This window comes from Podarcis vaucheri, assembly GCF_965113315.1.
Source record: "Podarcis vaucheri genome assembly, chromosome: 7".
Classification (NCBI taxonomy): Eukaryota; Metazoa; Chordata; class Lepidosauria; order Squamata; family Lacertidae; genus Podarcis; species Podarcis vaucheri.
Window position 1 is genome coordinate 67,523,796 of NC_138765.1, and position 19,961 is coordinate 67,543,756.

The 19,961-nt window shown below is 47.7% G+C and overlaps 1 protein-coding gene across 9 annotated transcripts in view; it reads left to right on the plus strand.

The window, feature by feature from the left end:
- KCNAB2 (potassium voltage-gated channel subfamily A regulatory beta subunit 2) overlaps window positions 1-19,961 on the plus strand; it is a 110,144-nt gene that overhangs the window by 54,336 nt on the left and 35,847 nt on the right. Inside the window, exon 1 of one of the 9 annotated variants that reach the window (XM_082233422.1) lies at window positions 10,988-11,991. The exons of 7 other annotated variants lie outside the window; for them this stretch is intronic. In XM_082233422.1, coding sequence (XP_082089548.1) covers window positions 11,786-11,991 — 206 coding nt within the window. In that variant the 5' untranslated portion in view covers window positions 10,988-11,785. Of the gene's footprint in view, window positions 1-10,987; window positions 11,992-19,961 lie in introns of those variants that run through there. One more of the 9 variants, XM_082233423.1, reaches the window with a different exon arrangement.

Sequence of the window (19,961 nt, forward strand, 5' to 3'; positions counted from 1 at the left end):
GCGCACCAGCCACATTCCCTCCTGTTCTCTGCCCCTGGTGCCGGAGCATGCAGCTCCGCCGCTGGAAGAGAGCAAAAACCTCCTGAAGTGTCAGAAGTAGCTACTATTCCACCTTTTTCTCCCTTCTATCAGGCCACTTTTTTCGGGGGGGGGGTGGTGAGGCTCTTCCAGCACCCCATGCTTTATAAACCTTCTGCATAGAATTTTATGGAATAAAGAATAAATGGAATGGAACGCCTCCTTACACCACAGGGCCCTAACCTTGGTCTTAAGATGTGCTTCTGATCTCCTGTGTTTTCCTTTTCTAATGCCCGTTTAAAGGCGTTAGGGAGATCCCAAAGGAATCTGGATATGGCATTTAGTCTGGACTCCGATCCACCGAGCTGATAGGCTAAGTTACTGAAACAGAACACTAACAGTGTCTTGGTCAAGGGCAGAAAATCTCCGCCTGCCTTTTCTGGGTTCATTGCAGTCAAAAGGACCTGCCATCAAAATGCCGCTAGATGGCGCTCTCCTCCTTACACATCAGTGTGTCTGTGTATTTGCGTGTGGTGGGATTGACATTTCTAGCAGCCAAGGCTCCTTTTAGATCACCGCTTCCCTGGCTGTGGAGTCCACCCTGCAAGTGAGGCATGCAGCCTGTGCAAGAGGTTCAGGGGCTTTATAAGTAAACCCCAAATGCCCTGCAGTCTGATGGTTGGTGTGCTTGCATTCCCACAAAACTAAAAAAACAGTGAATAACTTCATTGGTACTATAAATATTCCACATGAATAGGGGCATTTTTTGCTTGCACACTTTGGGCAGCAGTTACGAAATTAATAATAATAATAATAATAATAATAATAATAATAATAATAATAATAATAGTTTTATTGTTTATATCCCGCCCATCTGGCTGGGTTTACCCCAGCCACTCTGGGCGACTTCCAGCAAAATAAATAGTTAAACCTACAGCTGAAATGCACAAAACCAGCATCTGCCAAAAACCTTAAGCTCCGGAATTCACGTGACAATAATTTGGTAGGTCACCAAGAAAATCTGGACTTGTTGTACTCAAAAAGCTTGGGGACCACTGCTTATGGTGGTGTCTTATGCACATGGGAGATGGTTATGCTTCAGGGCTTTAATAACAACTTGGTGACTACGTGGGCAAGGCCCAATCCTGCGGCTGTACAGTGGTACCTAGGGTTAAGTACTTAATTCGTTCCGGAGGTCCGTACTTAACCTGAAACTGTTCTTAACCTGAAGCACCACTTTAGCTAATGGGGCCTCCTGCTGCCGCCGCACCACCAGAGCACGATTTCTGTTCTCATCCTGAAGCAAAGTTCTTAACCCGAGGTACTACTTCTGGGTTAGTGGAGTCCGTAACCTGAAGCATATGTAACCCAACGTACCACATGTATACACACACACATGCTTAAGAACGTGGGAAGATCTTTGCAGCTTGATCAGAGTAAAGGCTCATTTCCTCCAGCACCCTGTTCCCATAGTGGTGAACTAGATGCCCCAGGTTGCATTCATATTGTAAATTTCCACATTGCATTTAATCTGTGAAACAACATAAAAGCCGTTTCTGAAAATGGAATATAGTGCATAATCAGCACTCATTTCAGGGAGCCCAGAAGAAAAAAAGAACCCATTTTTCTTAACCCAGAAAATCATGGCAATAAAGTGATGAAAATTGGGTTGCTATACTGGCATACAGTTCTTTCCTGCCGTTTCCGTGGGGGAATCATGGAGGGAACACAGGCAAAGTATGTAAGGAAAGGGGAGCCAATAGCAACATTGTCCAAAGATGTTTGTTGTCATACCACAGACTTTGGTGTGAATGAAATTTAGCAAGACTTCCATGGCAGGCGCTGTGGAGTGAAAGGAATGTTAGAAAATGAGACGGAAGTGCTAGCATTATAATGAGGAAAGCTAATGCAACAATCCCCACATCTGAAAGCACCCCCCAAAGGAAAACACGCAAGCAGGAATACAAGTCCCCACTTGTGTTTCCCAGGAACTAGTAATGCAGAGGCATCCTTCCTCTGATCCTCCAGGCAATACTCATCCATAGTGCCAAGTAGCCATTGGTAGCCTTGTCCTCCAGAAGTCTGCCTAATCTCCTTTCAGAGCCATCAAATTGGGCAAACATTGCCACTACCACACCTTATGGTAAGGTAAAGGGACCCCTGACCATTAGATCCAGTCATGACCAACTCTGAGTTTGCGGCATGACTAAGCCACTTCTGGTGAACCAGAGCAGCACACGGAAACACTGTTTACCTTTCCGCCGGAGTGGTACCTATTTATCTACTTGCACTTCGACGTGCTTTCGAACTGCTAGGTTGGCAGGAGCAGGGACCAAGCAATGGGAGCTCACCCCGCCACAGGGATTCGAATCGCCGACCTTCTGATCGGCAAGTCCTAGGCTCTGTGGTTTAACCCACAGTGCCACCCGCGTCCCAGAGACAGGGAAAAACATCTCACCCACTGTGGAAACCTTTTAGGAAACCAAAGTGTCCATAAACTTCAAGAGATTCTGTGAAAATAGTTTTCTGGGTCTCTTCTCCTGAACAGAAACAGAGACACTCCTACTTGTGGCTTAGTGATTGGGGCAGGAAGGCTAGAAAAGCAAATCCCCGCTCTGAGGCTGCCAGCCTGTGTGCGCTGACCCAGTGCAGCTTACATGTGGATTGGGTTGCACTGCGCATGGAGTGTTTTCACAGCTTTTGATCAGTGATGATTTGCACCTGGCAAAGCTGAATCCAAATCTCTTTACACCTGCAGCTTCTGTTTCCTAGCTGCAGCCCAGTCTTTCAAATTCCTTCCTTCACAGAGCATTGTCTTTATTTTCCGCTTTCATTTTCTGCTGTCACTACAAAACGTCACACAAAAATGCAACTGTGTGTGGAGGCTTCGGAGCATTTTCCCTGTTCTTAGCAAACTCTGTATTATCCTGCATCGGTGCAGTACTGTTGCACAGATGCAAGTAAATCTGAAAGTGTGCCCTATTTCACAATTGCCTTGTGCACCCACACTGGCACTTTCAGAAAGTTATGGAATAATTGATAATAAAGTTAATTCTAGTCTGGCTTTTCCTTGAGCCAGAGATAGAGCTAGGAGCTGAGTCTCAAGAGCAGGTACTGCAGTTGCCTCCAAAGTCTTGTGCCTGGGTCAAATGTCTCCCATTGAGTTTATTGTAGGCATTACAATACCATCCTTAAATAGAAGGGTCCACATGCCTGCCGGCTTGGTTATTAAAGATCCAAGATAAAGGAGGGCTGCTACTTGGTAACAAAGCTTTCCCCTTTTGCTCATCTAGATTAGAGATCTTGTTAAGCAAGGCCCTTTGTTACTGTATTACTGGCATGGCAGGTAAAAGGAATCAGCCAGGACCTGAGTAGAGTCAGAATTTTTGGTTCTCCCTCTCCAAAGGTTCACCTGCCATGGTTGGACACTGCAAGAATAGGATGCCAGACTAGATGGGTCTTTGGCCTGATCCAGCAAGCTCTTCTGATTTTGATTTTTTAAGGACAGTAATGCTTCTGAATACCAGTTGCTGGAAGCCACAGGAAAGCAGAGTGCTTGTGGACTTCCCCATTGGGGCATCTGGTTGGTCACTGTGACAACAGGATGCTGGACTAGATGTATCCTTGGCCTGATCCAGCCTCTTCTGTCCTGTCGTTTTCATTCTTCCTAGATGGATGATGCAATAATAATTCATGAAGATTTGCAAGTGCACTGTTGAACTCTGGCTCCTGTAGCTCATCCTGGTTCTGATCCCACCTCCGAAATGGCAGTCCTTGTTTTTGAAAGGGCATTGCTTTCCTCCTCTGCCCACCCCTCCAGCCACACACTTCCTGAGAGCAGGATCTTTAATGAAGGCAGGGGCCCCAAATGCCAAGCACTTGCTGTGATGCTAAGTTATTCAAAGCCCTGCTGCCTTTTCCACCCTTGGGCGCCTGCGTCCAGGAAGGATTGTTCAGCAGGCAAGGGCTGGCAATTTCCCCCCGCCCCAGGCCTTGTAGGAGAGAAACCTGAGAGCCAAGATGCCCCGTCGAGCTGGCAGATCGACTCGGAGGGCGGGAGCAGCTGGCATCCCATGAATATTGCATGCTCTTCCCTGCCCTGGCGCAGAGGGACCATGAATATTTCAAGTGGCTCTGTTTATTAGTTTTGACGGATCGAAGGATGTTTGGGAGAGTGTCTGATTACGCTCGCCTAATAAGGGTTGATATATTATTAATCTCTCCTGGGGCCTTCGAAGTCAGGCGGGGAGCTGGAAGTTCGTCAGGACCACCGAAATCTTTAAAAAAAAAGTTGAGAAACTAAAAACCAGATTAAAACACATATCAACAGCCTACTTGTCTGGTGAGATGCTGAATTCTACAGGCAACACTATGCAATTGTAGGCTCCTAGGTAAAAGGTAAAGGGACCCCTGACCACTAGGTCCAGTCGTGGGCTTGCGGTGCTCATCTCGCTTTACTGGCCGAGGGAGCCGGCGTACAGCTTCCGGGTCATGTGGCCAGCATGACTAAGCCACTTCTGGCAAACCAGAGCAGCGCACGGAAATGCCGTTTACCTTCCCGCTGGAGTGGTACCTATTTATCTACTTGCTCTTTGACGTGCTTTCGAACTACTAGGTTGGCAGGAGCAGGGACCGAGCAACGAAAGCTCACCCCGTCACGGGGATTCGAACCGCCGACCTTCTGATCGGCAAGCCTTAGGCTCTGTAGTTAGGCTCCTAGGAGATGCTCCCAAAGACAGCAAGCTATCTTCCACTGTGTCAGGGCACTGGTCGATCTAGCCCAGTGTTGTCGACATTGGCAGTGGCTTTCCTGGGTTCCAGGCAGGGAACGTTCCCACTGAGCCATGGCACTTCCTGAAGCAAGGGCACACCTCAACCCCCAAAGAAAGCTGGACTTAATTTGTGCAGAGCCTTCGAAGTGCATGCTGGGTTTTGGAAAACGGTAAAGCAAGAGATGCGATTCTGATCAAAGATTAGAAATCCTTGCCGGAGAGCTTAATTTAAACCCCACAAATGAAAACAAAATCCAAATGAGGGAAATGGATGGAGTTAAGGGAAGCAATTTCCCACTGATAAATTTCAATGGCTGAATCCGCCGTCGTCAACCCTGGGTGTGTTACAGGCAAGGTGTCGGAAGAGCTCAAATGTTTGCATTTCTGCTGCCACGGAAAAGAACCAGTTGCATAAAAGAGTTATGTTTCTTCCTGAGACTATAGAAAGGAATGAGGTACCGTATTTTCCGTGCATAAGCCGACCCCTATTTTTTTAACCCAAAATTAAGAAATTAAGTTATTTAGCTTTGGGGGAGTGGGAAAGGTCACTTCCACCAATCGCTTGCCCACCACTGCCCATCACTTGTCACAGCCACTGCTGATCACACACCTCGCCACAGCCACCAGTTGTCTGCCTGCTCACCGCCATCCACCCGCCCACTTGCTGCAGCTGCCAATCACCTGCCCACCTCACCACAGCCACCAATCGCCTGCCCAATTGCCGCAGCCACAGCCAATTGCCAGCAGGCCTTGCCGCAGCTGCCAATCGCCTGCCCAATCGCTGCTGCCAGTCTTCTGCTTGCTTATGCCATTAATCACACGTCCCTCCTCGCATTCACTATCCATGTATAAGACGACACCCAATTTCCCCCTAATTTTTTTTAGCAAAAAGCATCATCTTATACATGGAAAAATACGGTAATCTGTGTGGAAGAGGGGTGGGTATGGGTGTTTTAACTTGATTTGTAGAAAAAGGTAAAGGACCCCTGGACAGTTAAGACAGTCAAAGGTGGCTATGGGGTGCCGCACACATCTCGCTTCTGGCCGAGGGAGCCAGTGTTTGTCTGCACACAGCTTTCCGGGTCATGTTGCCAGCATGACTAAACTGCTTCTGGCACAGCGGGACACCGTGACGAGTGCCAAAGCACACGGAAACACAGTTTACCTTACTGCCCCAGCAGTACCTATTTATCTACTTGCACTAGCGTGCTTTCGAACTCCTAGGTTGTCAGGACAGAGCAATGGGAGCTCACCCCATTGCACAGATTTGAACCACCATCATTCCAATCAGCAAGCCCTCAAGAGGCTTGTTTAACATGGAGAAAGTCTGAATCCAGCAAATCACTATTGGGAGAGGAATCAGATAAGAGCTCCCTTTTCTCCTGTCTCCCTATTCCCCCAATCTGCAACACCTCACCTGCCATCCAGGAAAATTATGCTGCATCTGATTTTAAAGGTCCACAGATAGCTCACCTTATTTCACTGCCTTGGATTGGGTAATATGTTAACCACAAAGCTTCCAGCTACATGAATTAACTGCCTGTTGCACTCTTACTGGCTATCTAAAGGAAGACAAATGGGATTCCAGAAGTTGCGCAGGATCAGGCCTTGAAGGTTCTCCAAGGGAAAGGAGTTCCAGAGTTGAGAGGCAGCCACTCAGAACACCTCTTTGCTGTCCTACCTCAGCCCTTAGATGGGAAGAGGCCTGTTCTAGTCCACATAGTGATTGCAACCAGATGGGGAATTCAGCACCACGAACAGCTCCACTTGGTACTACAGCTAGAGAAATCTTTGAATGTTGATACACCACCAGACAAACTTTTTGTTTAGGACATTTTAACAGGGCCACAGCTTAGTCTGGTTGGCCATCTTCATCTCTGCTGCAAGAAACCCAGTTGCTAAAAGTTTTGCCAACTATTGGCTCCCAACAGAATCGGGGAGACCATGGCTCTGATGTGATGTCCAGGCTAGAGCCTTCAAACTCTTAAGGATGGCAACACAATTCCCCCAGGGTGGAAAGGTGGTGGCAAGGTGAACTCCCCGTGCACTGCATATTCTGGGGAAATGAAGTCATCCAGGGTTGGAAATGGCTCCGTCATCTCAGTGTCAGAGGTAGGAAGGTGTGGTTGGCAGAGAGTGGACTGAAGTTAGTGGGGCAGTGCTCAGTTCACCCTAATGATGCCAGTCTCTACTGTGCTCAAGTATGACTTTGTCTAGACCAGCGTTTTACAATGTTGGGGCCCCTCGGCCACCTTAGCCAACGGTCAGGAATGAGGCACACTAGTTCAGCAGCCTCTAGAGCAACCTTTCTCAACCTGTGGGTCCCCATATGTTGTTGAACTACAACTCCCATCACCCCTAACTAGCAAGGCCAGAGCTCAGGGATGATGGGAGTTGTAATCCAACAATATCTGGGGACCCACATGTTGAGAACTGCTGCTCTAGAGGGAGCTAGATTGGTCACCTCTGCTCTAGATGCTACATTTGCCAGGGAGATCCCCATGGCAAATATTACACAGAAACAAATTCATTGGTTGGACTACTTGAAGTAAGATCCTGCCTTCTTGCTTCTCTCTGTATCTCCATATAATCAAAAGCTAAAGGTTTTGCTTTCTCGTTTTCTTCTTCCTCAACTTCTCCTTGGAAACAAGGAGCATCTGGAACAGAGTTGATCAACCTAGGGCCTTCCAGAGATTGTTGGACTACAGCGTCCATTGGTCCCCAGCCAGGGCTCCTCCCTCCTCCTTTTGAGCAACCCCCACTTCCACACAAACCACCAGTTTGAAGCCACAACCCACTCCTCTTATTCACACCCTTTCATGCCCCTGCCTTCATCTTCAACTCTTTGCTGATGTCATGCAAATCCAGGATTGTTAATGAGGCTCTACAGTTCCTCCAATGAGGGTTGTGTGATGGCAGACTGACACACACACACATATGGGGAGATAGATAGATATATCTGGTTCCTGTCTTTCCTTTGCTCCAGACCATCTAGTCTTTGAATCCATGGGATATTTTCCCCTGCCACTGCTTGCCCTAGAGATCCAAAGATCTCTGTTCCTTTTCACAACTGCCTCACCTATGAGCCTGCAGGATCACCATCCCTTCTTCTTTCAGGAGCATGGAGGTTTTTGTGGATTTGGGGTTTTTGTGTGTGTGTTTTTAAGAGTTTCCCCAAATTGAATTGAGTGCTGCAATCAGGAGCTGAAGTAAATCTGGATTACGTTGGCTGTATGGATTAAGGAGCTTGCAAGCAGAAGGGAGGGAACGCCAGGCGTTCGGTGATCACTGAATCTTATAAAAAATGGTTAATGAATCTGTGCTGGAAGAAGGTGGTGTGGGCTTAGGAGAGATCAGAGACGCTGAGATGGCCTCTCTGACCCTAGAATCACCTGGCTAGTTTGGCATGCCAGACTAGGACTTGGGAAACCAGGGTTCAAATCCCCATTCAGCCATGGATGTCTCACCGGATGACTTTGGGCCAATCATAGCCTCTCAACTTAACCTACCTCACAGGGTCATTGTGACGATTAAATGGCAATGGGGAGAACCACACACCGTATTTTTCGCTCCATAAGACACACTTTTTTCTTCCTAAAAAGTAAGGGGAAATGTCTGTTCGTCTTATGAAGTGAATGCTGCGCGGAGGAGGGATATGTAAGCGGCTCCTGTCCGCTTTGCTGCAGGAACCATGGCTCCCCTTCCTTCCCTCCTCCGTGGCTCGCTTTAAAGCAGCAAAGTGGACAGGAACTGCCCGCTTTGCTGCTTTAAATAGTTTAGTACAACATTTGATTCAGAATATTTTTTTGTGTGTTTTCCTCCTCTAAAAACTAGGTGCGTCTTATGGAGCGAAAAATACGGTATGTGCCACCTTGAGCTCCTTCAAGGGAAAGGTGGGGTGTGAATGCAATAAATGAAATGAAAAACAAGCAGCATTGACTAACTTTTTCAGGACCGAAAAGCCTGGGTGAAACCTTGGGGGGGGGTGTTCGGGAGAATTCAATAAAGACAAGGGGAAAAACAGATAGGGGCAGGTTCTTCAAATGCCTCCTTCCCTCTCCCCCTCTCCTGCCCCGTCATTCCTTCTCAGAGAAGAGCCAAGGCACCAGAATAAACTCTCTGTGTCAGCTCATGCCCCGCAGGCAGAGCGGGGCAGGAGCAACTTGCCGTGTGCTAATTCATCCTTGTGTGGGCGTTGCGCATGGCAGGCGCAGAGCGCTGCTTAACAGCGCAGAGAAATGTCCCTCTGCAGCAGAGATCCCAATGCACAGAGGCTCGTTTTGCTAAGCAAGTCAATCTTTCCCCCTTGCTTCTCCCTTGATGCCTTTGCCTTCGACAATGCCCCCCCCCCGCCGCTGCTCTTTGCCTTCTCCGGAATGCTAGATGGGTTCCTCATGCTGAGCCCAGCAGCAACAAAGCATGTCCACGTTCGGGCATCCCATAATAATAATGGGCTCCCTCTCAAAGAGGAGCCAAAGGTCCCTGCTGCAGAGTGCAGACCAGGGGTCAGCAAACTTGCATTCAGAAACATTACTGCCTCCAGCTGTGGAGGCAGAGCACAGCCATCATTGCAAGTAGCCATTGATATCATTATCCTCCTCTATGAATTTGTCCGATCCCCTTTATAGGCATCTAAACCAGTGGCCACATTGCCTCCTGCAGGAGCGAGTTCCGTAGTCTTAACTGTGGAACGGATTGTGTCCAGTGTTACTCCTACGTAGAGCAGAACCATTGAGATTAAAGGTTGTGATGCACTTTGGCCCATTAATTTCACTGGGTCTACTCTGAGTAACGCGTCGTTGAATACAAATCCACGAGCTGTATTCAACTAACCTGTGCTCAGAGTAGACCCATTGAAATGAATGGACCCGAGCTAATCATGCCCATTAATTTTAATGCGTCTACACTGAGTGAAAGTTAGTGGACTTCAACCCAACATCACCACTTTGGATATTTCTTGTGAGAGATTTCCCTGCGTGCAGAATGCCCCAGATTCAACTCCCAGGATCTTCAGGTAGGGCCAGGGGAAATGGGTTTGAAAACCTGAAGGAGGTCTGTCAGTGCAGACCAGGGACAAGAAACATGCGGCCTTCCAGGTATTGCTGTACCACAGCCCACCACCACCCCTTGCCATTGGCTGGGGCTGATGGGAAATGGAGTCCCAGCTGCATCTGAAGGTCTGCAGGTTCCCTTGACCTGGTAAAGATCATCCTCTGCTAGGTGGGTCAATGGAACCTTTCCCACTCACACGTGACCTCCAGCTTTAAGATTAGTTGTCCCTGAGTTTTGTGTCCTTTTCCTCCCTCCGAATCCTTTTTTCTTTTTGTGCTGCATCCTTTTTTTTCTTTTTGTGCTGCATCTTTTAAATTATAAGCCTTAGGGCACAGGCTGTCTTCCTCTTCAGAGCCATTTGAGTGCCTTTTTCTTACTGAACCGTGGGATTTTTTTAAAAAAAGTGCTTTAAATAAATGTGTAGAAGCCAGCAGACTGCTGCTGAGCAGAGCAGAGTCAGCAAATAAAAGCCCCCCACCCCACTGTCCTCCTGCGCCAAATCCAAAAGGAGCGTGCCTAAGAGGCAACCAGATCATCCTGCCCTGTTGTAGCTGGGGGAGCAGGGTGGGGGTCAGGGCAAGCAGGCCATTTTTCATGAAACAAATACTTTCAGGTGTGGGCAGAAAGCAGCACCTGAAAGCATCTGCTCTGCGTGCAGAAGGTTCAGTCCATGCCATCTCCAGCCTGAGCTGGGTCTGTCCTTTTGCGTGAAACCCTGGAGAGCTGCTGCCAGCCCGTGCAGACACAGCTGAGCTGGGTGCACCAGTTGGTTTGACTCAGAACAAGGCAGCTCCCCAGCGTTCCTCTGTCCTGCTTCAAAGCCTTAACAGATGGTTCGCACTGGAATCTCCCCTGGGGCTGGTGAAATATTCGAACTCTCTTCCTTTCCCCTTTCTTGGGATCCTGCAGGAAGGAGGCTGCTTGGGAAAGGATGGGATCTCCCTTGGCTTTGTGGCTAAATTTAGTTTCCCGTCATCATCCCTCCGCAAGCCTCAGGGGAGAGCGGGGGTGGGGGAGGCAAGGGAGCAGATGGGAGGGTTGGCTGCGGGGCTGGGGTGTCTGGGGGGGGGGCCTTTCACCATCAGACGGCAGCAGCCAGAGCTGTGAGGAAGCCGTAACAGCAGCAGCAGCACTCGCGCCTGGGCAAGACACTGGAGCACTGACTCCAGATTAAAAGTCGTCTTTGTCCCTTTGTTGTCCACCAACTGCCAAGCTCGGCTCTCTTGATGCGCTTCGCTGGCTGCTCAGCAGACTCCAGAGTCTCAGCCGGAGCGGAGGAACCATAGCGGGCTTTGGGGCTCCCAAAATCGAGCACCGTGCCTGGTGAGTGAATGAACTGGCTCAGGGAACTGAGCGAAGGCAAGCAAGACTCCTCCCTATCATCCTCATCATCGTCAGTGTCCTTCCTCCTGCTACCTCCCTCCCTTCTGAATCAGGATAATTCTCATGAGAGATTTGCTCCTCCTGGATCCATCTGAGTCTCAGTGACGCATCTCCTTAGTCCCCCTGAGAGTCACCGTGGGGGAATCACCCTCCAAGGAGATGACGGCTGCGACTCCCAAACTAAACTGAAATTCAGCGCCGGGGATCCCTCGCCCATGGAAGCACTCTAGGGAGATGTCCAAAGTTGCCACACTGCCAGACTGAGGAACTGGGTCAGAAGGAGAAGGGAGATGGCTGCTATTTGGAAGGGCGGTCAGCCTGGACCCCTTGTTTTTTGCCACTCGTGGATGGGGTAACGGGCCTGTTGGGGTTATTTTTCTGGGTTTTTTGTTCCGGGAGAGCATCCTTGCAGCTGCGTCAGGAGAATCCGGGTCCTGGGGAGAAGGTTTCTGTGGGAGACTTTCCTCCTCCTTTGACATATCCCGGAGAACAGGTGACACAGCGTCAGGGGAGACCAGGGCAACCTCTAGGTCGGGGCGGTGACACCAGAAGCAGGCAGGATGCAAGTGTCCTTCGTCTGCTCGGACCACAACATCAAGAACCGGAGCGCAGAAGACCGGCTCAACCGGCAGAATGCCAACAGCCCCAGCACGCGGGGTCGGTTCCGGGCAGTGGCGATGGTGGCCCGGAGCTTGGGGCACCTCTCCGCGCAGAACGCCCCGTCCTCCAGCGACTCCAGTGTGAAGCAGACTGGCATGAAATACAGGTATGGGGAGGGTGGGAGAAGCGCCGTACGTCCGGGAAGAGTTTGGGGACCGGTTGCTGTGCAGGGAGCAGAACCCAAATTCTGGGATCTCCCAGAGCCAAACCCTTGGGTCATTGCTCCATCCAACTCTGAATTGCTTGTACTGGCTCTCCAAGGCTTTTTCCAGCGAGGAATCTTTCCCAACTTTACCTGGAGAGGCCATTGGGTATTGAAGCTGGGACCTTGTGCCTGCACATCAAATGCTCTGCCTCTGAGCTACAGTCACTTTCCTACAAATAGTAGGGTCCAATCCTCATGGTTCTGAATGAAACACTGAATTAAATATCCAGCACAATATTGCCTGCACTGACTCACAGCAGCTCTCTGGTGTTTCATGCAAGGCGTCTCTCCCAGCCTTACCTGGATATGCCATTGGGGATTGAACCTGAGACCTTTGTCTGCAAGACCGATGCTCTACCACTGAGCTTCAATAGCAGTTCCCCAAAGCACACACTTTGAAAAGCAAGCTTACAACTGGTCGGCCATTGTCTGGATATGATAAAAGAAGCAGGTTGGAGGGAGTCTAATCCTTTCTTCCATATACATGTGCTGCTTTCCCCTGAAAATTGCATATATTTTTACAGGTACCAGCTTCAGAGGCAAAGAGCAGCTTTCGGTGGGGATGTTCCGGGGGGAAAGGGTTAAAACCAATGCCCACCACATCACTGTTCCAGGTTGGCAGCCCCAGGGCTGCTTTGGCTATTAGAAAGTGTGGGTGGGAGGGGAGAAAGTGACCAGTTGTTGTATTATTGTTTTTAAAGGCAAAAATGTAATGGCACCTGTAGATGGTTTTTTTGGCTGTTGCCAAAAGGCTGCAAAGGTAGGCTGAGGAAATGCCAGAAACTGTATTTTGGTACGAAGCCTATTAGTCATTGGAACATTGGAAGCTGCCTTCTGCCGAGTGAGACCATGGGTCCATCTAGCTCAGTACTGTCTGCACGGGCTGGCAGCACCTTCCCAGGGTTTCAGGATCTCAGTCCTAACTGGAGATGCCGGGGATTGAATCTGCATGCAAGCCAGGTGTTCTGCCACTGAGCTTACCTGCCTTCTGTAAATCTACCGAGGCCAGTGCTGTCCACATTGACTAGCAGGGTTTCAGAGAAGTGCCTTACCCAGCCCTGCTTGGAGACACCATTGGGGATTTAACCTGGGGCCTTCTGCATGCAGAGCAGGTACTCTACTACTGTACTAAGATACAGCTCAGCATGTTGGCAATGACTGGTGAAAACTCAAGCCTGAGCAGGGTCCAGCTCTTATGAGTTTCCAGTGGTGGGGGTTGTAGGAGAGCCCTACAAATCTCCTTGTCCCACCTCAAGAAAGGAGAAGCTGGGGAGAAGCAGAAAGCAGGATGGATAAATGGATAGGATAGATCCATTCTGCAGAATTTAACTTTGGTTGCAGAATTTAATTTTGGTTGCAGAATTTAACTTTAATTGATTTGTGGGCTCCTTCCCCACCCATCCCTTTCCTTGCCTTCTGTTGCCTCTGGATAGGCAGTGATCTGGACAGAAGTATAGTTGAAGCAGCCTGGAACTGCATTAGGGTTTTTGTTTGTTTGTTTTTGCTGCTGCTGAATCACATTTAATGAGTAGAGAGCAGGTGATAGGCTGCCCACTCTGCTCCTTACCTAATCTGCTCCAATCAGCTGAGAGTGGAGATGTTCTTGCATCTTTCTCTTTGAGTTCACGCAGAAGTCAGGGAGAGAGCGTGAGGCGGGCAAGGATTTCTACAACAGCAAAAGAGAACGTTGAAGAAATACTATGGGTACCAAAAAAATGTCACAGGCAAAAACTTCACTTGAAAGGGAAATATTTAAACTGCTGAACCTCAGCCAATTCCCATCTCCTTGTTTTGAAATTCGGCCTCCTTATAATTGTTGTCTGCCATTACAGCTCAGGTGCAAAGTGACATAATATGGTGACAAACCTTCATCCTATTGCAATGGACTGGTTCAGGCTTTTGAATCTAAGAACTGTAGAGTTGGGAGGGATCCTAAGGGTCATCTAGCCCCACCCCCTGCAACGCAGGAATTGCAGCGGAATAATCCCTGACAAATGGCCACCCAACCTCTGCTCAAAAACCTCCCCTGAAAAGATTCCATCACCTTCCAAGGGCGTCTGTTCCACTGTCAAACGGCTCCTATTGTCAGAAGGTTCTTCCTAACATTTAGTCAGGATTCACCCAAACTTCCTATTCAACCTTGCTTTCCAGGGTTTAAAGCTCCATATCCAAGTGTTGTGTTTCTCTTGTTCCGGGTGTTTTCCCCAGGAAAACCCGTGTTTTGCAGCTGAGTCAGAGCAAAGAACGGTCCGTGGAAAACCCAGTTGCTGTTTGCTCTGATTCAGCTATAAAATGCAGGTTTTCCCAGGGAAAGCACTGGGTCAAACAAACAAATAGATGCTGCTCAGACATGGAACTTTAAAGTGCCTAGAAATATAGCTTAGAAGGAAGTGTGGATGAGCCCAGAATCTCCTTCTTTTTTATTTGAATCCATTTGTTTGGGTCCTCCTCTCTGCAGCAGCAGAAAACATGCTTGTGATTGTGTTAGGACGAAACCAGTTCTGTGCATTAAACACAGATTTGTTGTTTTAGTTGTAAAGATCGTTTGGGTAATGGGTGTGAGTGTGTTCATTTCTGTGTCCCTAAACACAGGACGGGACGCAGGTGGTGCTGTGGGTTAAACCACGGAGCCTAGGGCTTCCCCATCAGAAGGTCAGTGGTTCGAATCCCCGCAACAGGGTGAGCTCCCGTTGCTCGGTCCCTGCTCCTGCCAACCTAGCAGTTCGGAAGCACATCAAAGTGCAAGTAGATCAATAGGTACCGCTCCGGCGGGAAGGTAAACGGCATTTCCATGCGCTGCTCTGGTTTGCCAGAAGCGGCTTAGTCATGCTGGCCACATGACCCGGAAGCTGTACACCGGCTCCCTCGGCCAATAAAGCGAGATGAGCACTGCAACCCCAGAGTCGGTCACGACTGGACCTAATGGTCAGGGGTCCCTTTACCTTTAAACACAGGACACGTGCATAAAATCTGCTGCCCTCCTTTGCTTTACCTCTGTTGCTTTAATTTTCACCGCCTTCACTACCCTGGCTCTGATACCCAAACTAAGCAGGTTTGGAAGGGGGCAGGGAAAACCTCAAGTAGTGGGGAGGTAAGGTTTTGCTCCAGCTACCCCCTGCCCCCCCACCCCAGCAACATGCGCCATTTAGCGATTCGTGTAAAAACCCACAAACCCACCGGCTCTTTGCAAGCAAACCAGCAAGTTTGTGTTTAATGTTTGGTCCTTTGCAAACGCAGAGTTCCGTAGCAGCAGCCAGAATGGTTTTTACATAGTTCTGTAAGAAAAGGGATCCTCCTTCGTGAATTGGGGTAGCCAGTGCAACGTCTCCATTAGAGAAATGGAGTGGCCCTCATAGTCAACAAAAGAGTGGCGAAAGCTGTACTGGGATGCAGTCTCAAAAATGATAGAATGATTTCGATACGAATCCAAGGCAGACCTTTTAACATCACAGTAATCCAAGTTTATGCACCAACTACTGGTGCTGAAGAAACTGAAATTGACCAGTTCTATGAAGACTTACAAAACCTTATCGAAGTGACACCAAAGAAGGATGTTCTGCTCATTATAGGGGATTGGAATGCTAAAGTAGGGAATCAAGAGATAAAAGGAACAACTGGCAAGTTTGGCCTTGGAGATCAAAACGAAGCAGGGCAAAGGCTAATAGAGTTCTGTCAAGAGAACAAGCTGGTCATCACAAACACGCTTTTCCAACAACACAAGAGACGACTCTACACATGGACATCCCCAGATGGGCAACATCGAAATCAGATTGATTATATTCTCTGCAGCCAAAGATGGAGAAGCTCTATACAGTCAGCAAAAACAAGACCTGGAGCTGACTGTGGCTCAGATCATCAGCTCCTTATAGCAAAATTCAAGCTTAAACTGAAGAAAGTAGGAAAAACCACTGGACAGGTAAGATACAATCTAAACCAAATCCCTTATGAATACACAGTGGAAGTGAGGAACAGGTTTAAGGATTTAGATTTGCTGGACAGAGTGCCTGAAGAACTATGGATGGAGGCTCGCAACATTATACAGGAGGCAGCAACTAAAACCATCCCAATGAAAAAGAAATGCAAGAAAGCAAAGTGGCTGTCCAACGAGGCCTTACAAATAGCGGAGGAGAGAAGGCAAGCAAAATGCGAGGGAGATAGTGAAAGATACAGGAAATTGAATGCAGATTTCCAAAGAACAGCAAGGAGAGACAAGAAGGCCTTCTTAAACGAGCAATGCAAAGAAATAGAGGAAAGCAACAGAATGGGAAGAACCAGAGATCTGTTCAAGAAAATCGGAAATATGAAAGGAACATTTCGTACAAAGATTACCATAATAAAGGACAAAAGTGGTAAAGATCTAACTGAAGCAGAAGACATCAAGAAGAGGTGGCAAGAATACACAGAGGAATTATACCAGAAAGATATGGATGTCTCATACACCCCAGGTAGTGTGGTTGCTGACCTTGAGCCAGACATCCTGGAGAGTGAAGTCAAATGGGCCTTAGAAAGCACTGCAAATAACAAGGCCAGTGGAAGTGATGGTATTCCAGCTGAACTGTTTAAAATTTTAAAAGATGATGCTGTTAAGGTGCTACACTCAATATGCCAGCAAGTTTGGAAAACTCAGCAGTGGCCAGAGGATTGGAGAAGATCAGTCTACATTCCAATCCCAAAGAAAGGCAGTGCCAAAGAATGCTCCAACTACCGCACAATTTCACTCATTTCACATGCTAGCAAGGTTATGCTTAAAATTCTGCAAGGAAGGCTCAAGCAGTATGTGGACCGAGAACTCCCAGAAGTGCAAGCTGGATTTAGAAGAGGCAGAGGAACCAGAGACCAAATTGCAAACATGCGCTGGATTATGGAGAAAGCCAGAGAGTTCCAGAAAGACATCTACTTCTGCTTCATTGACTATGCAAAAGCCTTTGACTGTGTTGACCACAGCAAACTATGGCAAGTTCTTAAAGAAATGGGAGTGCCTGATCACCTCATCTGTCTCCTGCGAAATCTCTATGTGGGACAAGAAGCTACAGTTAGAACTGGATATGGAACAACTGATTGGTTCCAAATTGGGAAAGGAGTACGGCAAGGCTGTATATTGTCTCCCTGCTTATTTAACTTATATGCAGAATTCATCATGCGAAAGGCTGGGCTGGATGAATCCCAAGCCGGAATTAAGATTGCCGGAAGAAATATCAACAACCTCAGATATGCAGATGACACAACCTTGATGGCAGAAAGTGAAGAGGAATTAAAGAACCTTTTAATGAGGGTGAAAGAGGAGAGCGCAAAATATGGTCTGAAGCTCAACATCAAAAAAACGAAGATCATGGCCACTGGGCCCATCACCTCCTGGCAAATAGATGGGGAAGAAATGGAGGCAGTGAGAGATTTTACTTTCTTGGGCTCCATGATCAGTGCAGATGGTGACAGCAGTCACGAAATTAAAAGACGCCTGCTCCTTGGGAGAAAGGCGATGGCAAACCTAGACAACATCTTAAAAAGCAGAGACATCACCTTGCCAACAAAGGTCCGTATAGTAAAAGCCATGGTTTTCCCAGTAGTGATGTATGGAAGTGAGAGCTGGACCATAAAGAAGGCTGATCGCCGAAGAATTGATGCTTTTGAATTATGGTGCTGGAGGAGACTCTTGAGAGTCCCATGGACTGCAAGAAGATCAAACCTCTCCATTCTGAAGGAAATCAGCCCTGAGTGCTCACTGGAAGGACAGATCGTGAAGCTGAGGCTCCAATACTTTGGCCACCTCATGAGAAGAGAGGACTCCCTGGAAAAGACCCTGATGTTGGGAAAGATGGAGGGCACAAGGAGAAGGGGACGACAGAGAATGAGATGGTTGGATGGTGTTCTTGAATCTACTAGCATGAGTTTGATCAAACTGCGGGAGGCAGTGGAGGACAGAAGTGCCTGGCGTGCTCTGGTCCATGGGGTCACGAAGAGTCGGACACGACTAAACGACTAAACAACAACAAACAACAACAGTGCAACGTCAGGAAACAGTTTTTGCATTAGCTTTATAAGGGCAGGTCCACACCATGCATTTCAAACACACTCAATGCACATTGAAAGCACATAACTTCCCCCAAGCAATTCTGGGAGCTATAGTTTATTAAGGGTGCTGGGAACTGTAGCTCTGGGAGGGGGCGACTACAGTCCCCAGGATTCCTTGGGGGAAGCTATGCATTTTAAATGTGCATTGGATGTCCTCTAAATGTATGCTGCGGAGCTGTCCTTACAAGCCAGAAATCCTTCTCTCTGTCAATTTTGGCTGCTCAGCCTGTCTGATGACAGTAAAAGAGGCTCTAATGAACTATTTGCCGTTGTTTTAGATGTGCCACAGCCTTGACCAAAGAGTCTTTTTCATAGCCAAAGACCCTGACATTCCCTCTTACGGACTTCCGATTCCCAGCATGTTTCCCCATCCCAATATTAACTGCCATCACACTATGGGTGGCTAATGGCACTCTTGAAATCAGTAACTGTGAGGGTGGGGTGCATGATTGCTTTGAAATGCTTTTTGGTGCTTTAAATAGTTTCAGGTGCTCTAAATGGCTTTAGAATATTTTTAAATGTTTTAAATGCAGCACACCTCTGTTTTAAATTGTATCGTTCCAACGCCGGCCGCGTTAATAAAATAAAATGGCCTTCGTAAGGAGATAGTTCTGTGGTCCGTTTAGCAAAGTCGCTGTGGGCTTCAAGGTGCTCTGTCTCCTTGAATCAGCCATTTCCTTGCTCGGTTCAATGGCTGTTTGTTAATCTGCCTGTTAATTGATAGATATCTTTTGAAGGGGCGGGAGCTCTGGAAGGGAGGGCCGTAGCTCAGTACTAGAGAGCCTGCCTGCATGTCGAAGGTCTCAGGTTCAATCCCCATTATCTCCAAATTGGGCTGGGTGATAATCCCAGTCTGAGCCCCTGGAGAGCCGCTGCCAGCCAGTGTAAACAATATGCTGAGTTAGATGGACCAAGGCTCTGACTCAGTATATAAGGCAATTTACGGGGTTCCTAAAGGCACGCAGCAAGGAAGGAAGGAAGGGTGGAGAGTCTTTGCAGGCCTTCAAGATACAACATCTTCAGCCTCAAGACCTCTCGCTCAAGCCTTCAGCCACTGATCTCGGGGAACCCCACCTAGATATCATAACCTTCAGGGTGTGTTTTTTTAAACCTATGGCCACCTGCTCCTAGTGACTTGCCCACTGTAATTGATGCCACGAGGACTTTCTCATAGGACATATTTGCACCCTGCATTTAAAGCACCATGATAGCACTTTATTTATTTCTTATTATTTTCACAAGGCTTGATTGCAAAACAACCCCGAAAGCGGCTTTACAAAGAGAACAATGCAATGAAATTATCAGTAGAAACAACTCTTTACAGACGACGTTTGTAGGGTTGCAAGAAGTTTTGTGAGGAGTATTATTAGAAGTATTGTAAAAATGGACAAGGGGAAGGATGATTTGTTAAGAGATGTAAAGGCAATATAAAGTTAAGAAATGCATAAGAAGTGGTTAAAACGGTGGATCATCAGAGGTGCTGATGGAAGTCCAAAAAGATTGTATAAGTGATAAGTTTTGTGGTACATTTTATAATTTATATGTTAAAATTAATAAAAAATATTATTTTAAAAAAGTAACAACTCTTTACAACATTCAAAAAATAAAATAAAATCGGCAATATACCAGAATCGGATTGAAACATACATCAAGGTTCCACGTGTTTGTCTAAAGAAAAATGCTCATGGCATGCGCCCAAAAGGGTTCAGGGAAGGCGCCTGCCTGGTGTCAATAGGCAGGGAGTTCCAAGATATGCGTGCTGCCACAGTAAAAGGTTGATTCCTTACAAATGTGGAAAGGAT